The 24,094-nt window shown below is 39.2% G+C and overlaps 1 protein-coding gene across 1 annotated transcript in view; it reads right to left on the minus strand.

The window, feature by feature from the left end:
- Positions 1-24,094, minus strand: part of VWA8 (von Willebrand factor A domain containing 8) — a gene marked incomplete at its 5' end in the record, with an annotated part of 367,871 nt that overhangs the window by 294,902 nt on the left and 48,875 nt on the right. The window contains 2 exons of the mRNA XM_082676017.1: positions 86-250; positions 5,194-5,361. Of these exons, the coding sequence (XP_082532143.1) occupies positions 86-250; positions 5,194-5,361 (333 nt within the window). The remainder of the gene's footprint in view (positions 1-85; positions 251-5,193; positions 5,362-24,094) is intronic.

A 24,094-nucleotide genomic window follows, 5' to 3' on the forward strand; every position in this document is an offset into this window, starting at 1 on the left:
AAACTAATATTGTAAATCAACTATACTTCAATTAAAAATAAATAAAAATCTAAAAATAAAATAAATTATCCTTGTTCCTACTTACCTGGAAGGGTAGATAATAAATATCTCTGGCTTGAAATCGAGATCGGAGCGGGGGATCTAATGGATTCCCAGAGTACCTAGGTACTGGCAAGCCCAAGGCGATCACTCGGAAATCTTCACTAACTCGGACAATCTTCCAAGCATCCAATTCTGTTTTGGTATGATTCTAAAAGAGTAAGAAATCAAAAATTACAGCATAATGATAGAGATCACAACTGCAAGAGTCAGGCTAAGGAATTTATGTCCTGACTGCTGGGTAAACTGTATTGGAGAACGCTCTTGAAGCCAAACTGTCAAGGAAGGGAGCAAAGTGGAATCAGGAACAGGATACCAGGGAAGGCTCACAGAATGAAGACTGGTGTTTGAAAGGAGAATCATCCAGGAACAAAGGCGATGTGGGTCAGATCTCTAAACCCTAGTCAATAACACAAAGGAACAGTCGGAAGAGCAAGGAAAATAAACTGGTTCAAGCTAGAAAATGGTAGTTCTAGAGGGGTAGACCACCAGCAGAGCAGAGACTGCCCAGGGACCTTCAATAAATAACTATGTTTATGGATATATTTCTACCAAGGTATATTAATAATAATAAGTAACATTCTTTGAAAACTTAATACATGATAAGCACTTTCCATGAATTTTTCTCATTTAATTTTCACCACAATCCAAATAGACATTTAATTCCTTTTCATGGATGAATAAACTGACATTCAAAGGAGTTGCATAACTTGCCCACATTCCTGCAACTACTATATGGTGGAGCTGAGACCGGAAACAGCTTAGATTTCGGAGTCACAAATCCTGGCTCTAGTGCTTGGTGCACATTCTAGCTAAGTGACCAAAAACTTGTTATCATACCCTCTGAGCCTCAATTTTCTTATCTATAAAGTGGAAATAATACCACCGATATTACTATGGCTGTTACGAAAGTTAAATGTGATCATGCATGTGAAAATGAAAGTATCTGGTCCACAGCAGTCACCTGTTAAATGTCATACCTTCCTTCTCTGCCTGACCCTTCCAATGTCTCTTCACTGTTCTTCAGCCTTTGAAGAGCCCCCCAGTCCCTTGCTGTTGTCCTCTTTATACCCTCTTATATCACGCCATCTAAAGATTTCATTGCACTTATTCATTAATTCAGCAAATAGTCATTGAGCATCTACCATGTGCCAGGCATTGTTCTAAAGTTTGAGATAACAACAATGACAAAATTCCTGGCCTAGTGAAAGTATGATCTAGTAGAGGGAGGCAGACAATGAGCTACAAACGTAAGTAAATAAATCATGTGGGATATCAGAAGACTCTGTGGAAAAATATAGAGCAGAATAAAGGAGTATGGGGGCAGAGGGCACATTGAAGTATTTAATAAAAGGGTGAGGGCGGGCTTCATTGGTAATACAGGCAGACCTCGGAGATACTGCAGGTTCGGTTTCAGACCACCACAATAAAACACATATCGCAATAAAGTGAGTCACAAAAATTGTTTGGTTTTCCAGTTCGTACAAAAGTTACGTTTACACTACACTGTAGTCTATGAAGTATGCAGTAGTGTTATGTCTAAAAAATGCACATACCTTAATTAAAAAATATTTTATTGCTAAAAAATGCTAACCGTCTTCTGAGCCTTCAGTGAACAGCCAGCTTTGCGCTGGCAGAGGATCTTGCCTCGGTGTTGGTGGCTGCTGACTGATGAGGATGGTGGCTGCTGAAGGCTGGGATGGCCATGGCAGTTCCCTAAAATAAGGCCACAGTGAAGCTCGCTGCATCAAGTGACTCTCTGTAGCAGACACTTCTGTTTGATAGTATTTGACCTACAGTAGAACTTCCTTCAAAATTGGAGTCAATCCGGGCTTACCTGGTGGCACAGTGGTTGAGAGTCCGCCTGCCGATGCAGGGGACACGGGTTCGTGCCCCGGTCCGGGAAGATCCCACATGCCGTGGAGTGGCTGGGCCCGTGAGCCATGGCTGCTGAGCCCGCGCGTCCGGAGCCTGTGCTCCGCAACGGGAGAGGCCACAACAGTGAGAGGCCCGCGTACCGCAAAAAAAAAAAAAGAGTCAATCCTCTCGAACCCTGCTTCTGCTTTATCAACTAAGTTTATGTTCTGAATTCTAAATCATATGTTGTCATTTTAACAACCTTCACAGCATCTTCATCAGGAGCAGATTCCAACTCAAGAAACCATTTTCTTTGCTCATCCATAGCAAACAGCTCATCTGTTAAAGTTTTATCCTGAGATTGCAGCAGTTCAGTCACATCTTTAGGCTCCACTTCTAATTCTAGTTTTCTTGCTATTTCTGTCACCTCTGCAGTTACCTCCTCCACTGAACTCTTGAACGTCTCTAAGTCATCTATGAGAGTTGGAGTCAACTTCTTCCAAACTCCTGTTAACGTTGATATTTTGATCTCTTCCTATGAATCATAAATGCCCTTAATGGCATCTACAGTAGCAAATCCTTTCCAGAAGGTTTTCAATTTAGTTTGCCCAGATATGTCAGAGGAATTACTATGGCAGCTATACCCTTACAAAATGTATTGCTTAAATAATAAGACTTGAAAGTCGAAATTACTCCTTGATCCATGGACTGCAGAATGAATGTTGTGTTAGTAGGCATGAAAACAACGTGAATTTCATCGTACATCTCCATCAGAGCTCTTGGGTGACCAGACGCATTGTCAATGAACAGTAATATTTTGAAAGGAATTTTTTTTTCTGAGCAGTAGGTCTCAACAGTGAGCTTAACAATAAACCATGCTGTAAACAGATGTGCTGTCATCCAGGCTTTGTTGTTCCATTTATAGAGCACAGGCAGAGTAGATGTAACATAATTCTTAAAGGCCCTAGGATTTTCAGAATGGTAAATAAACATTAGCTTCAACTTAAAGTCACCAGCTGCATTAGCCCCTAACAAGAGAGTCAGCCTGTCCTTTGAAGCTCTGAAGACAGACATCGACTTCTCTCCAGCTATGAAAGTCCTAGATGGCATCTTCTTCCAATGAAAGGCTGTTTCATCTACACAGAATCTCTGATGTTTGGTGTAGCCACCTCCATGAATTATCTCAGCTAAATCTTATGGATAACTTGCTACAGCTTCTACATAAGCACTCGCTGCTTCACTTTGCAGTTTTATGTTATGGACACAGCTTCTTTCCTTAAACCTCATGAACCAACCTCTGCTAACTTCAAATTTTTCTTCTGCAGTTTCCTCACCTCTCTCAGCCTTCAAAGAATTGAAGAGAGTTAGGACCTTCCTCTGGATTAGGCTTTGGCTTAAGAGAATGTTGTGGCTGGTGTGATCTTCTATCCAGACCCCTAAAATTTTCTTCAGCAATAAGGCTGTTTCTCTTTCTTACCATTTGTGTGTTCACGGAGTAACACTTTTACTTTCCTGCATGAACTCTTCCTTTGCATTCACAACTTGGCTAACTGGCGCAAGAGGCCAAGCTTTTGGCCTGTCTCAGCTTTCAACATGCCTTCCTCATTAAGCTTAATCACTTCTAGCTTTTTCTTTTGTTTTGTTTGTTTGTTTGTTTGTTTTTGCGTTACACAGGCCTCTCACTGTTGTGGCCTCTCCCGTTGCGGAGCACAGGCTCCAGACGCGCAGGCCCAGCGGCCATGGCTCACGGGCCCAGCCACTCCGCGGCATGTGGGATCTTCCCGGACCGGGGCACGAACCCGTGTCCCCTGCATCAGCAGGCGGACTCTCAACCACTGCGCCACCAGGGTAGTCCCACTTCTAGCTTTTGATGTAAAGTGAGAGACAAGTGACTTATCCTTTCACTTGAACACTTAGAGGCCACTGTAGGATTATTAATTGCCCTAATTTCAATATTGTTGTGTCTCAGGGAATAGGGAGGCCCAAGAAGAGGGACACAGAGTGGGGAACGAACAGCTGATCAGTGGAGCTGTCAGAACACACATTTATTGATGAAGTTCACCATCTTACCTGGGTGTGGTTCGAGGAGCCCCCAAACAACTGCAACAGTAACGTCAAAGATCAGTGATCACTGATCACCATAACAAATATAATAACAATGAAAAAGTTTGAAATATTGTTACAATTACCAAAATGCAACACAGAGACATGAAGTAAGCAAATGCTGTTAGAAAAATGGCGCCCATCGATTTGCTTGATGCAGGGTTGCCACAAACCTTCAATTCGTAAATAACGCCATATCTGCAAAGCACACTAGAGCCAAGTGCAATGTGACAAGGTATGCCTGTATTACATTTGAGCAAAGACTTGAAAGGGATAGAGGAATGAGCCAGGCAGATATCTGGGAGAAAACCATTCCAGAAGAGCAAAGTGCCCGTGCAAAGCACTGATAAGATAGGATAATGCATATCCAGCAGTTTATGGTACAATAAAAAGAATACTAGTAGCTGCAGTGGAATGAAAAAGGAGAATAGAAGGAGATAAGGCCAAAGAGGCAGTAATGGCCCAGACCACCCAAGACCCTGTACTCCATTGTGAGGATTTTAGATTATATTCTGAGTAGAGCAGGAAGGCATCAGAGGTTTATAGAAGAGGAACGACCTGCTCTGCCTCGTGGTTTAAAGCAATCACTAACTGCCCTGGGGGAGCCAGGATGGAAGCAGGGCTTCCAGTTGCGAAGCTCTTACAAACAACTCAGGCAGGCGATGCTGGTAGCTGGGACCTTCAGGGTATCTTTAAATATTTTACTCATTTCTGTCAATATCTACTGGGCTTTGGGCTTCTTGAACCCAACAAGTGGACTTTATTCAGCTTTGTCTTCCTGGTGCCCAGCACAGTCTAGAAGCTATTAGGCTTGTTGAGAGAAAGAAGAGAAGGGAAAAAGAAGATGGAAAAGGAGGGAGAAAGGGAAGAAGAATTAAAAGGAGAAAAAAGAGAAAGAAAGAATAGCTATTAGATAGGCAAACAGAAGTAAAAATCTGGGAGGTCTCCTAACGTGATGTGGAAAACAGAAGAGCCATACGAAACTGCAAACGCATGACTGACTTCAGGCGGTTGTCCAAGATATGCGCCACCTAAACATGTGTCCGCGTTCTGACACAATCATGTCTTATACAACAGATGGCCAACCCACAGCTCAACAGCTAAGACAAAGCAGTCAAATTTTTCTTTTCTTACTTGGAGAAGTTTGTCGTAACGCTCAGCAGACATCAGGAAGCGTCCATCTTCAAGCTGCATCTCCCTATTTTCCAGCAAGTTGTTCAAAACAGGAAGAACATTCCTCTCCACCTTCTCCAAGCCTTCCAAAACGAGAGTTCTACCTTCTGTGGCTGCACGAACTGCACACTATTTCCAAGAAACAAAAGCAATATGAGACTATCAAACACAGGGGAGCATGGCCTGATTTTACTTGTAATGCAAATTAAACTGTGGTTCTTATTATAGGGACCGGGAGTCAGGAAAGCTGGGTTCTAGATCATAGTTTTGCTTTTCCGGCCAATACGATATTAAGCAAGTAATTTTCTCTCTTTAGGCCTGCTTTCCCATTTGTAAAATGAAGTGATTAGAAGAGGTGATCTCTAAGGCTCCTTTCAGCTGTAAATTTTATTTTAAAAAAAATTTTTTAACATCTGTATTGGAGTATAACTGCTTTACAATGGTGTGTTAGCTTCTGCTGTATAACAAAGTGAATCAGCTATACATATACATATATCTCCATATCTCCTCCCTCTTGCGTCTCCCTCCCACCCTCCCTATCCCACCCCTCTAGGTGGTCACAAAGCACCCAGCTGATCTCCCTGTGCCATGTGGCTACTTCCCATTTCAGCTGTAACATTTTAGATATATCCCCAATGAAACAGAAAACTAAGAGCTATCTTTGGATCAGTAATGCAATTAAGGAAGCAGATTACTTAACTATTGATAGAAACGAGAAATGAAGATTACAATCTGTCCTATCAAGATTTTTGTGAAGATCAGATAAACTAGGTGAGAACACGTGCAGACTGTGAGGTTTTATTTTATTTATTTACTTTTAATTTTTTTTAAATTTCAGCTTTACTGAGGTATAATTGATGTATAAATTTATAAGTTATTTGATTATAACACACTATTATTAACTATAACCCCATGCTGTACATTAGATCTCGAGAATTTATTCATCAATAACTGGAAGTTTGTACCCTTTGACCAACATGTCCCCACATCCCCCATTCCCTAGTCCCTGGTAACCACCATTCTAGTCTCTGTTTTCGTGAGTTTGGCTGTTTTAGATTTTACATATAAGTGATATCATATGGTATTTGTTTTTCCTTTTTTTAAATAGAAAAATGCAAATCAAAACTACAATGAGATATCACCTCACACCAGTCAGAATGGCCATATCATCACAACATCTACAAACAATAAATGCTGGAGAGGGTGTGGAGAAAAGGAAACCCTCTTGCATGGTTGGTGGAAATGTAAATTGATACAGCCACTATGGAGAACAGTATGGAGGTTCCATAAAAAAATTAAAAATAGAACTACCATGTGACCCAGCAATCCCACTACTGGGCATATACCTAGAGAAAACTATAATTCAAAGAGACACATGGACCCCAATGTTCATGGCAGCACTATTTATAATAGCCAGGACATGGAAACCACCTAAATGTCCATCAACAGAGGAATGGATAAAGAAGATATGGGTCAGAGGACCTCCAGGATGGCGGAGGAGTAAGATATGGAGATCATCTTTCTCCCCACAAATACATCAAAAATACATCTATGGGGCTTCCCTGGTGGCACAGTGGTTGGGAGTCCACCTGCCAATGCAGGGGACACAGGTTCGTGCCCCGGTCCGGGAGGATCCCGCGTGCTGCGGGGCAGCTGGGCCCGTGGGCCATGGCCGCTGGGCCTGCGTGTCCAGAGCCTGTGCTCCATGGCAGGAGAGGCCACAGCGGTGAGAGGCCCGCGTACTGCAAAAAAAAAAAAAAATCTATGTGTGATCCTGGCAGAAGACCTCAGACCTCCCAAAAGGCAAGAAACTCCCCACATACCTGGGTAGGGCAAAAGAAAAAAAGAAAAAACAGAGACAAAAGAATAGGGACGGGACCTGAACCACTGGGAGAGAGCTGTGAAGGAGGAAAAGTTTCTACACACTAGGAAGCCCCTTCACTGGCGGAGACGGGGGATGGGTCAGGGGGAAGCTTCGGAGCCATGGAGGAGAGCACAGCAACAGGGGTGCGGAGGGCAAAGCAGAGAGATTCCCGCACAGAGGATAGGTGCCGACCGGCACTCACCAGCCCGAGAGGCTTGTCTGCTCACCCGCCAGGGTGGGCGGGGCTGGGAGCTGTGGCTCGGCTTTGGTGGTCAGATCCCAGGGAGAGGACTGGGGTTGGCTGCGTGAACACAGCCTGAAGGGGCTAGTGTGCCACAGCTAGCAGGGAGGGAGTCCAGGAAAAACTCTGGAGCTGCCTAAGAGTCAAGAGACCATTGTTTCAGGGTGCGTGAGAAGAGGGGATTCAGAACACTGCCTAAATGAGCTTCAGAGAAGGGCACGAGCCACAGCTATCAGTGCGGACCCCAGAGACAGGCATGAAACGCTAACACTGCTGCTGCAGCCACAAAGAATCCCGTGTGCAAGCACAGGTCACTGTCCACACCTTCCCTCCCAGGAGTCTGTGCAGTCTGCCACTGCCAGGGTCCCGTGATCCAGCGACAAGTACCCAGAGAGAACACACAGCACGCTTCAGGCTGTTGCAAGGTCATGCCGGGCTCTGCCACAGGCAGGCCCTGCATTCCGTACCCGTCCTTGAGTGAGGCAGAGCCCCCTAATCAGCCGCTCCTTTAACCCCCTCCTGTCTGGGCGAACAACAGACACCACAGGGCAACCTACACGCAGAAGCAGGGCCAAATCCAAACCTGAACCCCAGGAGCTATGCGAACGAGAAGAGAAAGGGAAATTTCTCAGTGCAGACCCAGGAGCAGAGGATGAAATCTTCACAATCAACTTGATGTACCCTGCATCTGTGGAATATCTGAACAGACAATGAATCATCCCAAAATTGAGGAAGTAGACTTTGGGAGCAAGTGTAGACTTGGGGTTTGCTGTATGCAACTGAATAGTTTATGATTTCTATGTTTATCTTAGTTTTAGTGCTTGCTATCATTGGTGGATTTGTTTATTGGTTTGGTTGATCTCTTCTTTTTTTTGTTTTAACAATTAAAAAAAATTTTTACTTTAATAAATTTATTTTATTTTATTTATTTCTTGCTTGCTTTTTTTTCTCTCTTTTCTTCTGAGCGGCATGGCTGACAGGGTCTTGGTACTCTGGCCTGGTGTCAGGCCTGAGCCGCTGAGGTGGGAGAGCCAAGTTCAGGACATTGGACCACCAGAGACCTCCCGGCCACACATAATATCAATCGGCGAGAGTTCTCCCAGAGATCTCCGTCTCAATGCTAAGACCCAGCTGCACTCAATACCCAGCACGCTCCAGTGCTGGACACCACATGCCTAACAACTAGCAAGACAGGAACACAACCCCACCCATTAGTAGAGAGGCTGCCTAAAATCATACTAAGTTCACACACACCAAAACACACCACCGGACATGGTCCTGCCCACCAGAAAGACAAGATCCAGCCTCATCCACCAGAACACAGGCACTAGTCCCCTCCACCAGGAAGCCTACACAACCCACTGAACCAACCTTACTCACTGGGGGCAGACACCAAAAACAACGGGAACTACAAACCTGCAGCCTGCGAAACAGAGACCCCAAAACACAGTAAGTTAAGCAAAATGAGAAGACAGAGGATTATGCAGCAGATGAAGGAGCAAAGTAAAAACCCACCAGACCAAATAAATGGAGATGAAATAGGCAGTCTAACTGAAAAAGAATTCACAGTAATGATAATAAAGATGATCCAAAATCATGAAAATTGAATGGAGAAAATACAAGAAATGTTTAACAAGGACCTAGAAGAACTAAAGAGCAAACAAACAATGATGAACAGCACAACAAATGAAATTAAAAATTCTCTATAAGGAATCAAGAGCAGAATAACTGAGGCAGAAGACCAAATAAGGGACTGGGAAGATAAAATATTGGAAATAACTACCACAGAGCTGAATAAAGAAAAAAGACTGAAAAGAATTGAGGAGAGTCTCAGAAACCTCTGGAAAAAACATTAAACACACCAATATTTGAAGTATAGGGGTCCCAGAGGAAGAAGAGAAAAAGAAAGGGACTGAGAAAATATTTGAAGGGATTATAGTTGAAAACTTTCCTAATATGGGAAAGGAAATAGTCAATCAAGTCAAGGAAGCACAGAGAGGCCAATACAGGATAAATCCAAGGAGAAACATGCCAAGACACGTGTTAATCAAACTATCAAAAATTAAATACAATGAAAAAATATTAAAAGCAGCAAGGGAAAAGCAATAAATAACATACAGGGGAAACCCCATAAGGTTAACAGCTGATCTTTCAGCAGAAACTCTGCAAACCAGAAGGGAGTGGCAGGACATATTTAAAGTGATGAAAGGGAAAAACCTACAACCAAGATTACTCTACCCAGCAAGAATCTCATTCAGATTCGATGAAGAAATTAAAACCTTTCCAGACAAGCAAAAACTAAGAGACTTCAGCACCACCAAACCAGCTTTACAACAAATGCTAAAGGAACTTCTCTAGGCAGGAAACACAAGAGAAGGAAAAGACATACAATAACAAACCCAAAACAATTAAGAAAATGGTAATAGGAACATACATATTGATAATTACCTTAAATGTAAATGGATTAAATGCTCCAACCAAAAGGCACAGACTGGCTGAATGGATACAAAAACAAGACCCGCGTATATGCTCTACAACAGACCCACTTCAGACCTAGGGACACATACAGACTGAAAGTGAGGGGATGGAAAAAGATATTCCATACAAATGGGAATCAAAAGAAAGCTGGAGTAGCAATTCTCATATCAGACAAAATAGACTTTAAAATAAAGACAAGTACAAGAGACAGAGAGGACACTACATAATGATCAAGGGATCAATCCAAGAAGAAGATATAACAATTGTGAATATTTAAACACCCAACACAGAAGCAGCTCAATTCATAAGACAAATGCTAACAGCCATAAAAGGGGAAATCGACAGTAACACAATCCTAGTAGGGGACTTTAACACCCCACTTTCACCAATGGACAGATCATCCAAAATGAAAATAAATAAGGAAACACAAGGTTTAAATGACACATTAAATAAGATGGACTTAATTGATTTTTATAGGACATTCCATCCAAAACCAACAGAATACACTTTCTTCTCAAGTGCTCATGGAACATTCTCCAGGATAAACCATATCTTGGGTCACAAATCAAGCCGTGGTAAATTTAAGAAAATTGAAATTGTATCAAGTATCTTTCTGACCACAACGCTATGAGACTAGACATCAATTACATGAAAAAATCTGTAAAAACTACAAACACATGGAGGTTAAACAATACACTACTAAATAACCAAGAGATCACTGAAGAAATCAAAGAGGAAATCAAAAAATACCTAGAAACAAATGACAAAACATGACGACCCAAAACCTATGGGATGCAGCAAAAGCAGTTCTAAGAGGGAAGTTTATAGCAATATAAGCATAGCTCGACACAAGAAAAATCTCAAATAAACAACCTCACCTTACACCTAAAGCAATTAGAGAAAGAACAAAAAAAAAACCAGAAAGTTAACAGAAGGAAAGAAATCATAAAGATCACATCAGAAATAAATGAAAAAGAAATGAAGGAAATGATAGCAAAGATCAATAAAACTAAAAGCTGGTTCTTTGAGAAGATAAACAACAATTAGCCAGACTCATCAAGAAAAAAAGCAAGACTCACATCAACAAAATTAGAAATGAAAATGGAGAAGTAAAAACTGACACTGCAGAAATACAAAGGATCATGAGAGATTACTACAAGCAACTATATGCCAATAAAATGGACAAACTGGAAGAAATGGACCAATTCTTAGAAAAGCACAACCATCTGAGACTGAACCAGGAAGAAATAGGCAATATAAACAGACCAATCACAAGCACTGAAACTGAAACTGTGATTAAAAATCTTCCAAAAAACAAAAGCCCAGGACCAGATGGCTTCACAGGAGAATTCTACCAATCATTTAGAGAAGAGCTAACACCTATCCTGCTCAAACTCTTCCAAAATATAGCAGAGGGAGGAACACTGCCAAACACATTCTACAAGGCCACCATCACCCGGATACCAAAACCAGACAAAGATGTCACAAGAAAAGAAAACTACGGGCCAATATCACTGATGAACAATGACGCAAAAATCCTCAACAAAATACTAGAAAACAGAATCCAACAGCACATTAAAAGGATCATACACGATGATGAAGTAGGGTTAATCCTAGGAATGCAAGGATTTTTCAATATCTGCAAATCAACCAATGTGATACACCATATTAACAAATTGAAGGAGAAAAACCATATGATCATCTCAACAGATGCAGAAAATGCTTTTGACAAAATTCACCACCCATTTGTGATAAAAACCCTCCAGAAAGTAGGCATAGAGGCTACCTATCTCAACATAATAAAGGCCATATATGACAAACCCACAGCCAGCTTCATTCTCAATGGTGAAAAACTGAAACCATTTCCACTAAGATCAGGAACAAGACAAGGTTGCCCACTCTCACCACTATTTTTCAACATAGTTTTGGATGTTTTAGCCATAGCAATCAGAGAAGAAAAAGAAATAAAAGGAATCCAAATGGGAAAAGAAGAAGTAAAGCTGTCACTGTTTTCAGATGACATGGTATTATACAAAGAGATTCCTAAAGATTCTACCAGAAAACTACTACAGCTAATCAATGAATTTGGTAAAGTAGCAGGATACAAAATTAATGCACAGAAATTCCTTGCATTACTACACACTAATGATGAAAAATCTGAAAGTGAAATCAAGAAAACACTCCCATTTACCACTGCAATAAAAAGAATAAAATACCTAGGAATAAACCTACCTAAGGAGACAAAAGACTTGTATGCAGAAAACTATAAGACACTGATGAAAGTAATTAAAGATGACACAAATAGATGGAGAGATATACCATGTTCTTGGATTGGAAGAATCAACACTGTGAAAATGACTACACTACCCAAAGCAATCTACAGATTCAGTGCAATCCCTATCAAACTACCAATGGCATTTTTCACAGAACTAGAACAAAAAATTGCACACTTTGTATGGAAACACAAAAGACCCCGAATAGCCAAAGCAATCTTGAGAAAGAAAAACAGACTGGAGCAATCAGACTCCTGGACTTCAGACTATACTACAAAGCTACAGTAATCAAGACAGTATGGCACTGGCACAAAAACAGAAATATAGATCAATGGAACAGGATAGAAAGCCCAGAGATGAACCCACACACATACGGTCACCTTATCTTTGATAATGGAGGCAAGACTATACAATGGAGAAAAGACAGCTTATTCACTAAGTACTGCTGGGAAAACTGGACAGCTACATGTAAAAGAATGGAATTAGAACACTCTCTAACACCATACACAAAAAGAAACTCAAAATGGATTAAAGACCTAAATGTAAGGCCAGACACTGTCAAACTCTTAGTGGAAAACACAGGCAGAACACTCTAAGACATAAATCACAGCAAGATCCTTTTTGACCCACCTCCTAGGGAAATGGAAATAAAAACAAAAATAAACAAATGGGACCTAATGAAACTTAAAACGTTTTGCATAACAAAGGAAACCATAACCAAGACGAAAAGACAACCCTCAGAATGGGAGAAAATATTTGCAAATGAAGCAACTGACAAAGGATTAGTCTCCAAAATTTACAAGCAGCTAACACAGCTTAATATCAATAAAACAAACAACCCAATCCAAAAATGGGCATAAGATCTTAATAGACATTTCTCCAAAAAAGATAATACAGACTGCCAACAAACACATGAAAGAATGCTCAACATCACTAATCATTAGAGAAATGCAAATCAAAACTACAATGAGGTATCACCTCACAACAGTCAGAATGGCCATCATCAACAATAAATGCTGCAGACGGTGTGGAGGAATAGGAACCCTCTTGCCCTGTTTGTGGGAATGTAAATTGATATATCCAGTATGGAAAACAGTATGGAGGTTCCTTAAAAAACTAAAAATAGAACTATCATATGACCTAGCAATCCCACTACTGGGCATATACCCTGAGAAAACCATAATTCAAAAAGAGTCATGTACCACAATGTTCACTGCAGTTCCATTTACCATAGCCAGGACATGGAAGCAACCTAAGTGTCCATCGACAGACGAATGGATAAAGAAGATGTCGCACATATATACAATGGAATATTACTCAGCCATAAAAAGAAACGAAATTGAGTTATTTGTAGTGATGAGGTGGATGGACCTATAGTCTGTCATACAGAGCGAAATAAGTCAGAAAGAGAAAAACAAATACCGTATGTTAACACATATACACGGAATCTAAAAAAAAAAATGGTTATGAAGAACCTATGGGCTGGAAAGCAATAAAGACACAGACGTAGAGAATGGACTTGAGGACAAAGGGAGGGATAAGGGTAAGCTAGGACAAAGTGAAAGAGTGGCACTGACATATATACACTACCAAACGTAAAATAGATAGCTAGTGGGAAGCAGCCGCATAGCACAGGGAGATCAGCTCGGTGCTTTGTGACCACCTGGAGGGGTGCGATAGGAAGGGTGGGAGGGAGACACGAGAGGGAGGGGATATGGTGATATATGTATACATATAGTTGATTCACTTTGCTGTACAGTAGAAACTAACACAGCATTGTAAAGCAACTATACTCCAATAAAAATTTTAAAAAAAGGAAAAAAAGACTGTGATGTTTTAAATGAGTCACCATCAAAATGGATTCAGATTTAGTGTCATGTTCGATGCTGACAACATTAACAACTTACCAAAACAGAAAAGAGTCAGGTTTTACATTGGCCTACGGCAGGCTGATCATAACCATAGTCCTATAAGTCTTCCAAGTTTAAGAAAATTAGAAATAGAGAAAAATAGGAAATAAAGTAGGCCCCAAATGGTAAGAAGCAGGAAAAATATAATTTTTTAAAAAGTACTAAAGATGTGAAAAAAATCTTTCTTTAACTGATAGATGCTGAACAAAATAGAAAAATCTACCTTTTGGTCAAAATGCTTGAAAATCTGCTTTTAAAACAAAAAAGGAAATCTCGCGACTTCCCTGGTAGTCCTGTGGCTAAGTCTCCACGCTCCCAATGCAGGGGCCCCGGGGTTCGATCCCTGGTCAGGGAACTAGACCCCGCATGCCGCAACTAAAGATCCCACATACCACAATTAAAGATCCCACATGCTGCAACTAAAAGATCCTGCATGTGGCAATGAAGATCCCATGTGCTGCAACTAAGAGCTGGTGCAGCCAAATAGATAAATATTAAAAAAAAAAAAAAAAAAGAAAACCTCAATGACGTTTCTCCTGTGTACTTAACAACATGACTAGGATTAAAGCTGTTAAACTTATGTTATCACTCTCTCCTTAAAAGTCTCCTTTTTTGGTCTTTATGGCACTGTATTCTCTTAAAAAAAACCTTTCTTTTCTGCTTGCCCATTCCATGTAGGTGGTGCCAGAACTACATCTTTAACCCCAAACTCTTCTTATTCTGTAAGGTCTGGCCTGAGTAATCATACTTAATCACATAGTTGCAACCACCACTGTTATGCTAACGACTCTCAGCCTCCGGCTCCCCGCGAGCCCCACCACATAGTCCTGTCACATGGATGTCTCCAACCAGACTCTAGAAGCACCTCAGGCTCTCTTGTACAACACTGAACACATCAGATTTCCCCCAAAACCTCCTCTTTCTCTTATCTTTCTGTTTAAGGTGGGAGCACCATACACCCATGCCAGGTCCTCGATTCCTATCTCATCTCCTACATTCAATTTATCACCATGTCCTGCTGATTGGACTTCTTTAATATTTCTGGAACTCATTCCTTCTACCACTCCTCTAATTCAGGCCCTCCTTAAGTCTCAGATCTCCTCCCTTCTAAGTCCAAGCTCCTTAACTTAACATATATGTCTACCACAGTATGGCATTTATCATTCCAATACTTTTCCTGATATTAGTTGCCACACACGTGGTATTTTTATAACAGTGAACTGGTTGAGATTTCCCCCATGCTTATATATACCATACTGCTTTACTAGAAAAATCTGTTTTATACTGACCCCTTTGCTTAAAATTTAATTTTCCCTATAGTAATTCGCCCCCAAACAATCTGAATATCTGAAGGGAGGAAAAAGACGATCTCTATTTTTTTTTAGAGACTAAATATACAAAGAAATTTCTCAAATAGCAAAGCATTGACTTTCCAACTGTGCAAAAAACACAGGCATTGCTTAATCAAGCCTCCTTTTAATAAGCTGTTGAATTTTGCACTATATTGCAGAATTCATTTCAAGTGTCTATGTACTATCATAAAAAAATAAACTTTTATGAAAACCACAATTGGACTCAAGATGATCATCCTATTTTAAAAATAAGATCAATTCATGAATAAACCTACAAAACTGACTATCTTGTGGTAGCAGCTTTATTTTTTTTAAGTGCATGGATAGAAGTGACTTAGTATCTCCTAAAGAACAAAAAAAATAAGAATCTCATTTTTGCTAGTTGAGAAAAGGACAAATTTATAGAAATGGCTTCCAGAACATTAAAAATAAAACATAAACTACTTCTTATAAAAATTCATGTTTCAAATAAGGTCTCAATTAAGCTTTCTTTCATAAGAATCTATTTACTCCAAGAAAACACAGCTCATAATAAAAAGAAACTCAGCTATATCTCAATTTAAAAAAAAAAAGAAAAAAACTAAGTTGTCACAACTTGTGGCAATATTATATTTAAAAAACTAAAATTTTTATCAATCTTAGTTATAGAACAGACTAAATATTGTATTTAACTTTTTTTTTTTTTTTTTGGTGGTATGCGGGCCTCTCACTGTTGTGGCCTCTCCCGTTGCGGAGCACAGGCTCCAGACACGCAGGCTCAGCGGCCATGGCTCATGGGCCTAGCCGCTCCGCGGCATGTGGGATCTTCCCGGACCAGGGCACAAACCCGTGTCCCCTGCATCTGCAGGCAGACTCTCAACCACTGCGCCACCAGAGAAGCCCTGTATTTAATTTTTAAACATTTCATAGAGATGAAAATACATGTTCTCTGAGATGAAACTAGAGATATGTATATCAAAATTTAGTGGTTTCCCAACTGTGGGCCAGGAAAGACAAAATCTTGACAACATAGGACAACAACAGACACTGCATCTGCTTTTATTTACTCCAGGAGACCTTGGTCAATCATGCATTGCACCTTTCCAGAGGAATCTGGAATAAGCTACAGAGAGAGATCAGAAGCAGAAGTCAAATACACAAAGGATTCCTTTCATCTACCTTAATGGAGTTAGGTGCTGTGATCATATAGTTGAAAAGGAGTGATGGATAGAAAAAGACCTCTTGAAAACCTGATAAATGCTGCACCTCTTCTCCAGAGTAAAATGCACACAGGTATATGTCTACAGTAGAGACCTCAAGTTAAGAACCTCTACTCTGAATGACGGATAGAAATAGAAAGTCACGATTTGGCACACACCATAGTAATAACTGTTGGAAGCAACAATCATCAATGGATGGTAAAATTAGTGGGTAAGAGTATGATGAAAGGGCTTCCCTGGTGGCACAGTGGTTGAGAGTCCGCCTGCTGATGCAGGGGACACGGGTTCGTGCCCCGTTCCGGGAAGATCCCACATGCCACGGAGCAGCTGGGCCCATGAGCCATGGCCGCTAAGCCTGCGCGTCCGGAGCCTGTGCTCCGCAACGGGAGAGGCCACAACAGTGAGAGGCCTGCGTATCAGGTAAAAAAAAAAAAAAAGAGTATGACGAGAAACAGGATATTTGCAAAGACTCAAGAAAATCTCCCCCAACAAGATATTTATAAGCAACAAAGGGAAAAAATAACACGGCAGTGAAGGAACCTGGTAGATACCATCTTAACCAAGTGATCAGTTAACATACAGCAATGAAATATATCAATTTCACATTATTGCTAAAAAAAAAAAAAGCATGATCTTAACCAAATCATGAGGAAACACCAGACAAACCCATACCGAGCAACATTCTACAAAATAACTGGCCATGAAGAGAAGAAGAAAGGGACCTGTTGATAGAAAGGGAGATGGAGCTGGGGACAGTGTAGCAGCAGTCATTTTTTTTAATGATGCAAAGACTTGAGCATATTCAAATGATGATGAGGAGGAACTTTGTCTTTGACAAAGTATCACTCCTACCCTTCCAAGACTAGCTCTCTGTACTCTGAGCTTACGGCATTCCCTCTCACCTCCTCCAAAATCTTCCATCAACTATACCATATCTTATTTGCATTTTCAGATTCCTTTTCTTCTACATACATGTCTCTACTTTAAGAAAATCTACAGTCTTCTGATACCTCTTAATATGCTCCCATTTTCCTCTCCTTTATTTTCAAGCCTCTTGAAAATAGTCCACATACTAACTGCCTCTAATAAGCATCCATCGCCCTTATTTTACTGAAATTGCTCACTTGAAAGTACCAAAAATAAAACTGCCAAAAATCAAGCTTTTTCTTGATCTTTGTGTTCTCCTGTCCTTCAATCCTCTTCCGTTGATCCTCTCTTGTGCTTTATCTTCTATGAACATTTACCGGGTTGGTTTCCCCTTGGCTTTCCCCAGCCCTCTCTCTGCCTCCTGTCCTCTAAAAGGCAAGTATTTCCCAAGATTTTATTCTTAACCTTCCCCCCCCTTTTCTCATTGGTTATTCCACTGGCAAAGATCAAACCTACACCCACAAATTCTTATTCATTCATTGAGTATTAATTACATGGCAGGCGCTCTGTTATCTGCTATGTTAAGTATAACAACAACAATAGATAAGACTTTTCCATTTTCTTTATTTCATTATTCTTGAGGAATAGACTGTGTGACCCTAGCCTTTCTCCTGAGCTCCAGGCTCACATTTCCAAATACCTTTTAAAAATACCTCCATAAGGACTGTTCAAACTCAACATGCTTAATCAAATCGAGCTCATGACTTCTTCCCTAAACCAGGCCCTCCTCCTAATGTCTATTTCAATTAAAGTTTCACTGATTCTCCTGCCATCCGGTATTCATTACTTCTGATTCCTCAAACAATGTAAGTGTAACCTCTAAATATCTCATGCATCCATGAACTCTCTTCATTCTCACTGCCACCGTTCCAATGGGAGCCTTCATTACTTCCTGCTTCTTTATTAAAAGAGCTAATTGGAACAGGCACCATATCTCAATATGTCTAGTCCTCAGTCGTCCTTAAGGTGATGAAATTTTACCTGCTGGAAAAGAGGGACTGAATCATGCCATCTATAACATCTATTTCAGCAGCAAGATACATGATTACGTGGTTTACCGCAACTTTATTAAGAATAATTTAAAAAATCCTCCCACTGGGACTTCCCTGGTGGCACAGTGGTTAAGAATCCACCTGCCAATGCAGGGGACACCGGTTCGATCCCTGACCCAGGAACATTCCACAAGCTGTGGAGCAACTAAGCCCGTGCACTACAACTACTGAGCCTGCCCTCTAGAGCCTGTGAGCCACAACTACTGAAGCCTGCGCACTCTAGGGCCCACGTGCTGCAACTACTGAAGTCCACATGCCTAGAGTCCATGGTCTGCAACAAGAGAAGCCACCGCAATGAGAAGCCTGTGCACTGCAACAAAGAGTAGCCCCAGCTCGCCACAACTAGAGAAAGGCCACATGCAGCAACAAAGACCCAATGCAGCCAAAAATTAAATAAATAAATAAATAATTTTTAAAAATTAAAAAAAATAAATAAATCCTCCCATAAATAAAAAAGTTCTACTGTATAGTCCAGGGAACTATACTCAATATCCTGTGATAAACTATAATGGAAAAGAGTATAAAAAAAGAATGTCTGTATCTGTATAACTGAGTCACTTTGCTGTACAGCAGAGATTGGCACAGCACTGTAAATCAACTCTACTTCAATAAAAAAAAAAATTTAATTTCAAAAAATCCAAACTTTTTTCTTATTAATTCAATGTTAAATTATTTATTTATTTTTTACAACATTTAATTGGCAGTGAGGATGGATGCTTTATAGTGCAATTGGATTCAAAGATAAGAATATGAAAAGAGGATTATAAACTTATAAGAGTGCTATAATTTTTTAGAAAAAAATGAAAGAAAATCGACGTGCAAAAGATCACCCAAGATTTTTAACTTTCCTCCCAACTTGCCCTTTGGTTATGTAGTTATATACCCAGAGCATATGCAAATTAAAAATTTTAAATGTAAGCAAAATTATTGGCTAAAAGGAGAAAACGTTACTATTTTAGGATCTCTTTGCTTCCTGATTCTTTCTTAAAATAGTCTATAAAATGATTAAAATACTTTAATCAGTACTGTCAAACTTTATTAACGCAGTCTGATCATATTTGTAAAGAAGGATATTAAAAACTGAATAGCAAATCCATTAAGTACTTTAATATATCAGCAACATATTGCACCAGACTATAAATCTCAGACTTAACAGGAGATGCTGGAGAGAAAAAATGGTTACAAGTTTTGGGCCCAACAGAGGCCCAAGCATCTTAACCTCCTTGCATTAATGCCCCCTTTGCCCTCTGTCTGCTCAGCACTTAAAGTGTGGAAACACTACACTGAAGTTTTCCTAGTTCTCTCATATACCTGTTTAATCTTCCCAGCAGGATTCTTAGGTCTTCAAGGAGTGAGAACCCTGTTTTATTATGTCATATTGGTGCAAAACTGGCTCACAGCAGGCTTTTAGTGTTTATGGAATGAAAATGTAACCATTCAGTTAAAAGACGCTGTTATGTAAGTTTAGAAAGAATTTTTTTATGAAGAATACTTATCTATGCCCACACTTGATATGAAAACAGAACTGACAAGTTTAACTGTCAGCATGAGAGATGTAGCCTACATATTTCAAAACTTTTCTATACAGATTTTTAAATAAAATAATGTGGTGTAACCTTTCTTGTGAAATTTAAAAAGAAAGAAGGGAGCAGTGCATATATATTTTATGTGGAATGAATACTGGTGATCATTCCTTAATGTAGAAATTAGATCAACCATAAGGCTCATTTCCTGCCCTTCAAGCTATAGAACTTCCAGAGACCTAATTTCTCAAATAGAAATCAGAAAAAATGCAGAAAGATCCTTCTGGACAAAGCACCCCATATAGCAGCTTTAACCACCTAACACATGGATACAAAGTAGTTCAAGATAAAAGCAGCTGCATGACCTAAAATCATAAACTGTCTAAGCCCTGTTCTAGATTTGCTTCTGACTTGATAAAAGACCTTAGGCAAACAATTCATCTGGAGGTCTGTGTCCTCGTTTACTAAATGAGAATATCCTCAAGGGGTACTGTACAATGCCACTATTCATGAATCAACGCAGTACTAGAAAAATATTTAAAGCTGTAAAACCTATTAAAATATAAATTATTATTAATACAGTCATGATCTAATGAAAATAGATTCCAAAGAACTTCAAATACTCAAAATGGTTACAGTGTAACAGCATTGAAGAAGCCAAAGAAAAATGAAAAAAAAATATATTTCAAGTTCTTTATTTTGAAATATCAGAATAGGATCAGATTGATTTTTGGTTGCTCTATCACCTGCTATGGGTGACTTAGATAAGTCACTTTCCTCTCTAAGCCTCCATTTCTTTCTAGTAATGGTGCTTATCTCATAGATTATGGTAAAGATTAAATAAGATAACCTCTGGCACACAGTAAACCTTAAAAAGAAAACCACTTGCCTGTTATTATTACAAATACTATTATCCTTGTAGTAGTTGTCATTATCATCATCATCATCATCATCATCATCACTGCTCTTTCAAGGAAGTAGCATATGACAGAAAGAAGCTACACTTTGGAACTGGACAGATCCTGGTTCAAATCTTACCACTGCTATTTATCAGTTGTATGACCATAGCCCCCTAAAGACTCTTATTTCACCTATAAGATGTGGAAGTCACCTCCATCCTAAGGATGTTTTGAGGATTAAATGCAGTCATATAAAGCACCTAGCTCAACAGAGGTCCCCTCAATGAAAGTTATTTTTTATCTCCCTTGATTCTTTTTAAATGAATTATATAAGTCTGTCAAACATTTAACATATGAGTAGATAAGAGTTGGCCTGAGCAAGATGGCAACATGGTAAGGAGCCACGGCCTGAGTTCTGACTAATACAGAGGCCAGAGTAAACATAGAGAGACCTTTTCCAACTGTCCTAGTGACAACTGGGACATATTATAACAATACGGTTGCAAGGGATTTGGTGCAGGTACTAGAAATCAATCATTCTCAAAAAACAAGTCAATGTTTTTCCCTATTTGCTAAAATAAGTAAACGGCACTTATACAAGATAAAAATCTCATCTTCTGATCAATAGCACTGTTATTCAATATATTAAGAGTCACTTTTAGTGACTTGTAACATTTAAGCAGCATATTAAAAAAAAGTTAATCCTTATTTTTCTACCAATAAAAGAGAATCAAGAATTATCCGAGGGCTTCCCTGGTGGTGCAGTGGTTGCGAGTCCGCCTGCCGATGCAGGGGACACGGGTTCGTGACCCGGTCCGGGAAGATCCCACATGCCGCGGAGCGGCTGGGCCCGTGAGCCATGGCCGCTGAGCCTGCGCGTCCGGAGCCTGTGCTCCACAACGGGAGAGGCCACAACAGTGAGAGGCCCGCGTACCGCAAAAAAAAAAAAAATTATCCAAAACAGAGAATACATTAAAATATTATGTAATTGTTTAAAGTGCATTTTATATGTAATATTAAATATGTATATTGTATATTAAGGAACTTGACATTATTATGTCAAACAAATTAACAAGATTCTAGTGTGAAAAGAGTTACTGGTTTAGAAAAGTTGAAAAAAATCATTTGAAGTTCCCCATCCTGGCTTTCTACTCCCCAAATTAATGCTATATAGAATGTCTCCTGTCAGCCAGACATAAAAACTTAATCACAATTTATTTGTAGCTTAGCTAATTTGTAACAGCTTATATTTGAGAAATGCAAGCAATGTATAATGACTTAAAAGTCTTCCTCTCTGGCTCTTTGGACACAGGACTCTTTGGCTCACAGGACAATAAACAGAATTAATGATAAAAATGTCAACAAGTAAGGTAAGGAAAAAAATTAGAGTAATAGATTTTTAAAGGGTTAGAATATCATCAACAATTTAGACTTTTCTTCGGTTATTTTACCTTCAAAGACAAATGAAAGTTAATATGGTAGCAAAAAATCTTAATCTCCTTATTTCTCCATAAGTGTCATAATATGTCATATACATTTTCATATTTCTGTTCTTTAACCTATTTTTCTTTTCAAAAAGTTCCTATAATCTATTTAGCAAAACAATTGCATAAAAAATATTTAAGTTACCTTCACATTAACAAGTGGGTAAGTTACAGTAAATATTTACATAGACAAACATGGGGTATATGTCAACATTTTCTTGACAGATGGTAACTTATTTATTTCATCAGTATCTCTCTCCTTTTCTATATCCACTCAGTTCATTGACATCTTACAGAAGTAATAGTCAATAAACATAATAATGATTCAACCTGGTTAGTACTTTTTAAAGCAAATTAAAGTCTATCGGTTTGGCAAAGTACATATATGGAAATGCTCAATGTTGACAAGAATCCATGAGGCAATCACTCAGTGCACACTGATGAGAGTACGAGTTGGAACACCCTTTCTGGAAAGCAATTTGGCGATATATGTATATCGAAACTCTTGAATATGTCTAGACCCTTTCATTATATTTCCAGCATTCAAGTCTAAAAAAATCATCCAAGGTAATAACAAGATCTAAGTACAGAGATATTCACCAAAGAGTTATTTATAACAGTGAAAACTTAGAAGGAACCTGAATGGCCAACAACATGGGAAGGTAGATAAAATGGGAATATTAAATATATAATGTCACATCTATTTGATGAAATACTGTACAGACACTAAAAGTCATATTTTTGAGGAATATCTAATATCACAGGAAAATGCTCCTAAAAAAATATCATGTTTTAAAAAAAGCAGACTGTAAAACTTTATATGCATGGTATACCATTTTGGTAAAGATTACTATACTTGATTAAATAGATATGAATACAGGCATCATAGAAAGAAATACAGAAAATATTCACACTGTTGGTCTTGAAGGGGAAGATAAATAATTTTTATATTCTTCCCTATGCTCTTTATCACTTGCTCTATTATACTATCCTTCTTTACTATGTTTATTTTGTTTCCCCCACTAAAACATAAGCTCTATGATGGGAGGAATTTGTTTCTTCTGTTCACTGTACCTAGACACACAGCAGTCATTTCAATAAATATTTATTAATTAATAAATACTATATGTGTATACACACACATATTTATCTATAAAATTAGCATTTATGACTTTATTAATCAGAAGAAATAAACATTATTTTGAAAGAAAATATAAATTCCCTACTACAGAATTATTAACCTAATTCTGATCTTCAAGAGTAGTAATTGAGCTCAACCTCTCATTTCATCATCAATTATCCAAAATCCTGCATGAAAAAAAGCAGTCTATGGCCATGACCCCCAACTCGGATTTGGGAGTTTTGTCAAGGTTTCCAGCTGAAATGTCAAGTAGAAATTACTTGGACATCAGTCATATGTGCATACAATGTCAACCACACTGAAAACCCCAAACTTTTTCTCCTTAGCACCCACTAGATGGCCACAGGTATTTCTCATCTAGGTTGACCCACCTACATTAGGAAACCTCACCTGATGGTTATATGGATACTGCCTTTCCCTTGATCCCAGACATCAAAGTCAACAGTTAAGAATATTAAATAAAAGAAATTTCTAAATAAAATAAAGATCTTTCACTCTAACAAACATGAGTAGCTGGTA

This window comes from Grampus griseus, assembly GCF_964374135.1.
Source record: "Grampus griseus genome assembly, chromosome: 18".
NCBI classification, from domain to species: Eukaryota; Metazoa; Chordata; class Mammalia; order Artiodactyla; family Delphinidae; genus Grampus; species Grampus griseus.